Here is a 9,441-nt window from a genome sequence, read left to right as displayed (position 1 = left end):
CAGCTCCATCGGGTTCTGGGGGCGGTGTCGCTCGGCTGGAGGAAGCGGGTTTTTATTTCAAACCAAAACAGTCCGAGGGTTTTGCGGGAATAACCGAATCATTTCAGCGTTTCAGTAAAGACGGTGTTGAACCGAGCATCGGATCGGTCCCGCTGCCGCCGGCCCGCGGTTCCCACTCCTCAGGATCCGAGGGAAAACCCCACTAGTCGCCAGCCGCGTCTTCGCTCCAGTTTTTCCCTCCGCTGGTTGATTTGACAAACGGACGCTTGTGGCTCGTCGGTTGAATAACCCGCCTCCTTTAGCACATTTAAAAGCACCATTGTTGTTTTTAAATACACATACATCGGATTTAGCAGAGCCAGAGAGATGCCGAGGTCCAACAGGCAGAAGGAATACAAACCGGGAGATCTCGTGTTCGCTAAAATGAAGGGCTATCCACACTGGCCTGCGCGGGTAAGAGCCCCGGGTTTCATTTATTGGTTCTGTTAGCTTTAGCATTTTTGTTTTCATTTCAGAGTTTCTGACCATTATCACCTGTTTACCTGCGAGGCCTCAACCCAGTTAGCAACCATGAGTTAGCCTAGCTTGACGGTGTTAGCTAACGTTGCCCAGCATCCACATACACACTCAGCCAGACACACACACACACAAACACACAGCTACAGCCAGCCTCCTGCAGACATTAGCACGTTTTTTATCCATGTTAACCGGCTCTGCTAGCTAGATGTTAGCACTGCTGCTAGCTGCTCTTTGCTACCAACATTGCCTCTTCACATGCCACCCCAGGTCTCCGGGGGGCCTGTTGGGCTGATGTTAAGCTTAGCCTCAAACTGAGCATTTAAGCTAGGCTATTAGATAAAAGATAATTTCCCTTCACAAACACGTGTTACTCAGACTCAGCTGGAACTTAGCTAAGTCCCCAAATAGTTATTTTTTAAATGGAGGGGTTCATCACAGGCTCCACATGGCTACTTGTGTTGCCATATGCTGAGCTACTTTGTAAACATGCCTTTGTCGTCATAGGTGAGACGTGTTTTCTCTTAGAATCCTCTTTACCCCGTTAGTTACTCAGAGTTTCAGGTAGAATGCAGCCTCAGTCAGAGTTTAATGAATACAAAATAAAAACAAGGTCTCCTTAATTATTTGTTAATAACCCAAATAGATGGGCAGTAGAACCACAGGGATATAGAGGCGAATTTTTAATTAAAAACTAAACGACATGCAATCCCCAACCACGTCTATCATATGCAATTGAAAGTGAAACAATGGATTCCACTTGGAGTCAGTGTTTTTTTCAATTTTAGTTTTATAAACAAGCAGCACTGGTTTTAAAGGAAAGGAAGATTTTAAATATCTACTTAGTGTCATAGTGATATTTTATGATCCACACCTCTACGTTATTAAACTTACATCAATGTGTGTATACATTATATATTTAAGACCCTTTTTGACAGATAAGACCAAGGTTGCAGAGCTAAGACAAATATAATATCTCACGCTCCCCATATGAAGCAAAATTTCTGCCAACCAGGTATTAAAAGATGGGACATCAGCATTTAACCAAGGGCATTAGATATTCCATTTTGCAATAACCGATGCCGTACCGTAGTGTATTATTCTGCAGCTGTAAAAAACACTTTTGGTTCATTAAGAGTGCCTCTAAATACAAAGTAATGAAAGAGTGCCATCACCTAAAATTATAAAGTGACTGTCTATTTGTTGGTGTCTCTTCCCTCCCTTTTTTTAATCAGTATTATCAGCCTTGCCTCACTGGCCCTGCCCTACCTATCCTCATACAGTGGCCCTATCTGGGAAAGGCCTGACCAGCAGAGGCCAACGGACACCATGCATGGTCATCATAAGTGTTTTCCTGTGCCTAAGTATCTTTAAAAAAAAACACAAACAAATAGTATGCAGAGCATTGGAGACATAGAGTGAACTGCAAGGAGGAAGCGAAAAGCAGAGTGACCCCTGCTCTCTCTGGGCACAAATAGTTGAATAAGAGGGGATGGTTTTGTCGCCAGAAAGACCCTGTTAAAATAAAATAACTCTGCATCTGCATTGCTCTCCTGTCATATACGCCCAATTCAGCATTAAAATCCCAAATGAATGGTCAACAATTTAGATTCTCCATTCATAATCCATTCTTGCTGATCCTCAGAAATGGCCCACAAACAACTTTTGATTGTTGAGGATTATCCCTGTCCTTTTTTTAAGAGGCTGTGGTCTTGATTTTCAGATTGATGAGTTACCTGAAGGAGCAGTGAAGTCGCCCTCAAACAAGTTCCAAGTGTTTTTCTTTGGAACACACGAGACGTGAGTATTTTAGTTTGTTAATGTCAACCTTGTTCCAAGTCTTAATGATGGCAGAAATATCTTCATTCTTTCATTAAATTCCATTCATTGTTTTTTGTTTGTTTGCTAAATAAATAGTGACTCATAGATGTTTCATCAACCCTATTTAAAGTTAATATTCCTTAATACACAAAAGACAAGATAACTTAAACTGGCCAGGGTCATCCCTTATTATTTTTATGTAAATCACACAATGAATTTAATAAGTATACTGAGTAATTTTGACCCCACTATAGGGCGTTCCTGGGGGCCAAGGATTTGTTCCCCTACACCGAATGTAAGGAGAAGTTTGGGAAACAAAACAAGAGGAAAGGGTTTGCCGAGGGACTCTGGGAGATTGAGAACAACCCCACCGTCACGCATGAAGACTACGAGGTGGGTGGATGTTTAGGAGAGGAAGGATAGATGACGCATGTAAAACATAATATGCAGCCCATCGATGGTTGTATGACTGTAACAAGTGACTGTAACTCCTCAAGATTTGCTCTAAAGATCACAGAAGATTATCATGATTATCATTATTCATGTCTGTATGACTAACTTTACATTTCAGTCTTCTTATCCTCTTTGAGACTCGATCCAGTTGGTCTAGTTTTCTTTCCCTTCAATAATATTTAAATCTCTGCCTTCAGTCATCAAAGAAGGACAACGCATCAGAAGAAGGAGGAGGGGATACAGCTAGTACAGAGAAGGTAGATGCAGAGGGCAGCAGTGATGAGGATGAAGGTGCCCTGGTCATCGACGAGAAGAACGAGAGAGGAAGCACCAAGCGAAAAGCAGAGGAGTCCACAGAGGTTAGTTTTGAGCCTGTCGTTTGTACCCAGTCTCATGTACAGAGCATTATATTGTCTAGCTTCATTATTCATATCGGAGCGATCCTTCTCTGTGACGCTTCACCCGGTAGGCATCTCCAAAGCGGCCGAAGGATACAGGAGTGGAAGGCGACAGCAACAAGTCTAACACGGAGGCAAAGCTCAACGATGTGGCCGGAGCAAAGGCAACTGCTCCTGCTTCAAAAAGCGAGTCAAAACCAGAAGCCCAAGAAAACGCTGCAGCAGGAGGTCAGCTAACCGCAGATAAGGTGAGACTGTTGACCAACTAACTCTTTAATAACTAGTATGTTTTGCCGATCTACAGGTTTGTACTTACAAGGAAGAGGGGGAAATAAAAATTATAGAAACTCGCTAGCTTAGCAACATTAAGGCTACAAACAACACAACATGCATCAGTGTCTGTATGAGCAGCTGTCCCAATGTAAAGCTCTCAATCTAAAACAATACCTTTTTTTTACATCAGTAAATGCATTATCCTCAGTATGTTATAACATTTTATTAAGTCATAGTATTTAGACATTTAAGGACCGTACCAAAATTATCTGTGACAATTTAAATGACATATACAGCTGTTTGCAGATTTTCAAAGATACTTAAATGAAACAATTAGAGATTGTAATTAATGCTAATGGCCCTGGACTCTTCTCTCTGCAGCCCGTGACAGACAGTGCTTAACATCAAGTCACAGAAGAAAACGAAGAACCGTTGATGCTCGGAGTGGAAGCATCAACATGGTTCACTGCAGGATACCAGATTTCAGCTGTTTAATTCATAGGAACATTTTAAATAACCGAAGTGTTTGTATTGAGAGAAAAGCAAATCCTCATTCACCATTTTTGGGATATCATATATCCTGAAACAAAAAAGTTTGCTAATCTGATTTCAAACAATTGAACTGAGAACTTTAAGGCTCATTTATAAATGGGATTTTGGTGTGTATATATTTTTTATTTCTAAGTGCAATTACATCATGACAAAGAGTAAATGCTAGGTGTCAAAACTTTTTTTCATTTTAGAGGGAATAAACACTGAAAATATCGTAAATTACATAAAAACAAGAAAAAAAAAATTTGACAAAGGATCCCGTTTGATGGTTTTAAAACATGGATGTTGTACAGGGGAAAAGAGATCATCATTTCACCCACGCTCTCAGCTTTAGTTAAAGGTTTATTTCATGTAGCTTCTCAGCCTCATTTAAATAATTTATTCACTTACAGGACATAAAATCTGCATTTTCTATTTTCCCCGCCCCGTTAATCTGACTAGTTTGCTGTTTTTAAATCAGCAGTTTGCGTTGCATCATAGTTTGCTTAATTGCAGGTGACCAAATTATGTGATTAATTGCACAGGATCCGACGTGTGGCCTGCTGGGCTTTTGAACGTGTATTGATTATGTGATATGTAAACCCAATTTCAGAAGAACTATTTAAGGATTAAACAGTCCCTGTGTACATTTCTTGAACGGATGATGATTGAAGGCAGAAAGACATTCCAGAATGTTGATGTGTCTGAGCTCTGTCCTGAAACTTTTCACGTCAAGGTGGAGTGAAGGCATTTTTGAGGGGGGAAAACAATTTAAGCCAGCACTTTTTCTGGAGAAATGATCTGGCAAATTTTGTTCAAATCCATCAAGTCAACTCTTGGTTTCATCTTTTTATGATAACCTGTTCAGGTCACATTCATGCTGCCATTGCCTGATACTGGAGATGTAATTGTTGACAAAAAAAATTGGTTTTAACCAAAATCTGTTTCTTTTTCAGCTCTGAAATACGTAGTTGACGTTGTTACCAACATTTCAATTGAGAGTGAACAATTTGTAAATCTGAAGTTTTGATTTTTTTCTTTTCTGGCCCTTTGAATTGGAACGTGGGCCGGTTTTACTTCAGTGGTCTTATTATTATTATTATTTTGGCTGTGAAACAAAGTTGTGACGTTATTAATGTGTTTTATTCAAAAACATTTGTTTTGACCTGTTCAAGCTTGGATATGTGATTAATATGTGGTGTTGTTATTTTCCGCTGTGTGTAAATTTTAAGGTACAAGTTGTTTTAACCATAAAATACTTGGCCCTTTCACCACGTTACTTGGATGTCCTAGTCATTGCTTCAGTGTTCTGTATTCAGCAGTAGAGGCCACAGTTGATCAAATTATGAATCTTAAGGGAAATCACAGCTCATAAAAGTGAAACAATTTCTCGCTGTCGTGTCTAAGATGGCCACCCACCTATCTCACCAGTAGTTTCAAAATATGAAACACTCTCAGTTCCCCACTCAGATCTGCTGTTGATTCCGAGGGTATAATTTGGTATAAAGTGTAATTCTTGGTTTAGCTTTCTGTGTTACTTTTGGAAGCTGCCATTCATCTTAATCTGCTCTTTAGTTTACTGTTGTAGTTGCCAGTCCATTTAATAAACCAGTTGATTACAAAAAAAACTCTTGTTTGTCATGTTTATAACCAATAAATCATGCTTGTGTATTGTTGATTATTCACATCCTCTATCTGTAACACAACTCGGATAATCATATCTAAAATGGGGTTTCCTGCAATTATGCTTTTCAAACATCCTGGCTCACAAATCAAGTTAATTATTTCACTTCCCACTATAACTCATGTTACAAATGCCATGACACATTTGTGTGTGTGTGCACTTGTCATAAGTTGCTACTTAGAGAGGCTTGCAGCCCAGTCTGGATCTGTATGCCCTGTTAAAGCTTTATATATAATATCATGAGAAAAACATCTGATTTCAAGCATATAGCATTCTGTGGTAAATATGAATTATTTTCCCAGCTGCCAAAGTTGCAGGGAAAAGCACAGGTTCATTGGCTTAAATTATCACACAGTTAGTACTGAGCTGAGGAACAGCCTCCCCTTAAGGTATGGAACTCAATTAGATAACTTTGGATGTTCTCTCTCCTGCTGTAGCTTGTTTAACATTTGATTTATTTAAACTCAGTGTTACATAAATGTTCTTTGTATATTTAGTGGTGTCAAACTGTCAGATTTGCTAAAACACAATGAAGGTTTATTCATTACAATTTCATTTTCATTTTACATGCATTTTGTAAAGCCTTTTGTGAGTAATAAATCATTTATTCATTAGTCTGAATCCGGATCCTGACCAAATTTCCATCTTGTGTTGCAACTGCGCATGCGTGAATCCAGCTCAGCTCCTCCTGTGCGGTAGGTGGCGCTGCCTGCAGCCACAGGTTCAGTCGGCACTTCTCTGCTGCTGCATGTGACATTGATGTCAACAGAGGGTCAGTTCAGTTTGCGTTACTCATTTTTTCATTCATAATAACATTGTTCTGTAAAAATACAAGTAGCAGTCTCACTGGAGTGTTGCGTGTTTCCGGACACTATTGTGTTTGTTTACCCGCAGCAGCCCAACGGTAATGTTAGCTAGCTCCTCTGCAAGCTAATGTTAGCCTAGCGTGGGTTGGAGACTTCACGTTGTGAACCCAAGAGCTTTGGTTTGTCTTGTCCGTGCAGCACGATGAGGCTGACCGCGCTCCTGTCGATGGCAGTCCGGGTCATTGTGCCCAGGGATTACCGATACGGCACCAACAGGCCGTGGACTGCGGCGGCTAAAAGGTTGAATCCCCTGGGCAAGAGGAGGAGGAAGGTGTTCGTGGAACCGATAGCACCGCAGGACTGGTCCGTTCTCCGAGGGGACATGGTGAGAAACTCAACCCGCAACTGAATCGTATTCATTGCGTGGGAAAAGTCAAGTTAGGTCATCAGATCAGATCTCTGAGTGGAGATCATGTGGACATTTTGCAATCTGTGCCATGTCAGTTCAAATAGATCTTCAATAACACAGACATGTTAACCATCATATTCAAGGTGTGTGAGTATTCAAATCTACTTCAATGTGTTTTATATCACTTCGATCCTCTGCAAACATTAAATCAGAACCAGTTCTCCTCTGTACACTTGTGCATCGTTATTCCAAGCAGGGAATCAAGTGGATGTGACAGCAGGACGTCATGTTTCACATCACTTAAACCTTGTTTGATTAAAGTAAGAAGTATATGATAATACAACTCAGAGTCAAGTATCTGCTTTTGTTTTCCCAGGTCGAGATTCTTGCAGGGAAGGACCAAGGGAAGCAGGGGAAAGTGATCCAGGTCTTCAGGCACAGAAACTGGGTTATTCTGGAAGGACTGAACACAGTAAGGATGGAACGATTCCCTCAGAGAGCACCGAACATACTTGGCTTATAGGACATTGACTTAAATATCTCATACCACCACTAATTCTGTCTTTTTCTAACAGTAAAAGTCGCTTTTTAATGAGTGAACATGGTTTGACTGATGTATTTTTTCTCTCAACACCATGTAATTATAGAAACTTAAACTCACATATATATAAACTTATAGAGGGTGCTACTAATTTTCTAATTTCACCAAGTTAATAAGACATATTTCAATGGTCATTCATTTTATTGACCACTGTAAAACTCTATGTATTTATTTTCTACCTCCACAAGATGGCGCCAGATGTCTGGGTTCAAGTTTTGTTAGGGTGCAGCTCTTGACAGAATGAACCATAAAAAGCCATTTTGGCACCTTTGCCTTCACCAACTGTAAAGTATTGTTCTGTGTATTAGCATCACAGGTTCATCGGACGCACGGGGGATTATCGTGGAAACTACATAGCCAGCGAGGCTCCCCTCCTGCTGGGTCAGGTTGCCCTCATTGACCCCTCCGACAGGTACACCATATGCACCCATTTCCGGAACTTAGCAACAAGCAAACAGTACATAAGTTGTGGTCCCTTTACTAGATGTTCTTTCAATGTTATCTGTATTTCTAATGTCTTTGTATTATAGTTGATGCATATTTGGTTTAATCTGTACACCGACTCCTGAATGTTGAGCCACAGTCGAGTTTTATTTAGTTAAATGCACCTTATAGTCGGTATCCTAACACACTGATTTATCGTACTGACATCAATCCCCAGGAAGCCCACGGAAGTGGAGTGGAAATTCACGGAGGAGGGTGACAGAGTCCGAGTGTCCCTGAGGACCGGTCGTATCATCCCTAGGCCCGTTGTGCAGCGACGAGACGGCATCGTGCCAGAGCAGTGGAAAGGTGTGTGTGTGTGTGTGGGTTGATTGGACGAGTACTTCTTGTTAAGACCCCGACCCGATGCTGTTTATTCCATGTGTAATGAGCACATAAAACCATCTTTTTCTTTCCATTGTGTGAAGACTTGAATTCCAGGAAAAGGCTTCAGAGTGATACAGTTTGTGCCTTTATTTTAAAATGGAAAAAAATATTCAGAACTAAAGGACACATGAGGACCACAACCTTTTAACAATGCTGAGCAACTCTCCAACTAGTTTTTCCATGACGCATCATTCCAGTTACTTAGACTTTGCTTTGGCTCACGCTCCTTTATTCTGACACTGCAGATTAGATTTTGTTGGCTTTTCCAAGTACGTCAGTTTCAGTGAGTTAGAATTGTTTTATGTTTAAGTAAATGATTTAGAACACTTGCTTGTTACAGTCAATGTTTTAACAACTCTGACGGTATGAGCATATTTTTTTACACTCAGTGATCTGCTTTTTTTCCCTCTCTACCCTCACAGATGGTCCCAAAGACACAAGTCCTGAGGACACTCTAGAAAAGACTTTTGTTCCATCCCTCAAAACGCTGGAGGAGGAGGTCATGGAGAAACTGGGCATTCAGGAGAACAGGCGAAACAGAAGATCCTACTGGTACTGACCAGAGAAATCAAAGACACTCACTCCCCACATCGTGATACTCATGTTTCACAGCAACTCTGAAGAAACCTAGTTTTTGTTTGAAATCGAGCTGAAGGATGTTTTGTCAGGATAGAATCTGTTTGGCTGTGGGACGGTAAAATCCTGGTGCAACGCACAAACGAGTAAGGAAACGATAGCTCTGTCAAAATGCTTGGAGGTTAAACAGATGTGCAAACACCACTGATAACAAACATGTAACTTAAATTTGTTTTGTAAATCCATTAATAAATGTCTCGTTACCAAGTCATTGTTATTGGCTTGTATTATAATTGAGCTACTTCATATTTTCTAAGAGTAACACAATTTGCAAAGTCCAAATAAATAAATCTCTGAGCTCTAGCTGGTAACTAGGCTATGTAAAAGACAACATGCAGTGAGGTGGGACATGCTGGATGCCTGGATTTCCATCTGAATCAATTAAGTATTTACTTCCCACCCTCCTTCCCACTTTCCTACCTACTTTCGTAGTTGCTCTTCTA

General features: G+C 40.5%; 2 protein-coding genes across 2 annotated transcripts; both read left to right on the top strand.

Annotated features, from left to right (window-relative positions):
- The first annotated feature begins 10 nt into the window (after window positions 1-10).
- On the top strand, window positions 11-5,668 carry LOC133972520 (hepatoma-derived growth factor-like). The gene is made up of 6 exons (XM_062410024.1): window positions 11-453; window positions 2,240-2,316; window positions 2,592-2,730; window positions 2,988-3,149; window positions 3,260-3,436; window positions 3,843-5,668. The coding sequence occupies exons 1-6, from the start codon at window positions 367-369 to the stop codon at window positions 3,861-3,863; spliced, it is 663 nt and encodes a 220-aa protein (XP_062266008.1). The 5' UTR covers window positions 11-366; the 3' UTR covers window positions 3,864-5,668.
- Window positions 5,669-6,348: 680 nt separating this feature from the next.
- mrpl24 (mitochondrial ribosomal protein L24) lies at window positions 6,349-9,205 on the top strand. Its single transcript, XM_062410480.1, has 6 exons — window positions 6,349-6,448; window positions 6,681-6,867; window positions 7,268-7,363; window positions 7,801-7,904; window positions 8,154-8,284; window positions 8,785-9,205. The coding sequence occupies exons 2-6, from the start codon at window positions 6,685-6,687 to the stop codon at window positions 8,919-8,921; spliced, it is 651 nt and encodes a 216-aa protein (XP_062266464.1). The 5' UTR covers window positions 6,349-6,448; window positions 6,681-6,684; the 3' UTR covers window positions 8,922-9,205.
- The last annotated feature ends 236 nt before the right edge of the window (window positions 9,206-9,441 follow it).

This window comes from Platichthys flesus, chromosome 17 (assembly GCF_949316205.1).
Source record: "Platichthys flesus chromosome 17, fPlaFle2.1, whole genome shotgun sequence".
Taxonomy (NCBI): Eukaryota; Metazoa; Chordata; class Actinopteri; order Pleuronectiformes; family Pleuronectidae; genus Platichthys; species Platichthys flesus.
This window is presented reverse-complemented; position numbering and strand designations above follow the sequence as displayed.

Coding starts and splice junctions, on each gene's coding strand:
- LOC133972520 (XM_062410024.1), top strand. CDS start 367: ATGCCGAGGTCCAACAGGCAGAAGGAATACAAACCGGGAGATCTCGTG. Junction 2,317..2,591: donor TTCTTTGGAACACACGAGAC/GTGAGTATTTTA, acceptor ACCCCACTATAG/GGCGTTCCTGGGGGCCAAGG. Junction 2,731..2,987: donor TCACGCATGAAGACTACGAG/GTGGGTGGATGT, acceptor CTCTGCCTTCAG/TCATCAAAGAAGGACAACGC.
- mrpl24 (XM_062410480.1), top strand. CDS start 6,685: ATGAGGCTGACCGCGCTCCTGTCGATGGCAGTCCGGGTCATTGTGCCC. Junction 6,868..7,267: donor CCGTTCTCCGAGGGGACATG/GTGAGAAACTCA, acceptor TTGTTTTCCCAG/GTCGAGATTCTTGCAGGGAA. Junction 8,285..8,784: donor CGTGCCAGAGCAGTGGAAAG/GTGTGTGTGTGT, acceptor CTACCCTCACAG/ATGGTCCCAAAGACACAAGT.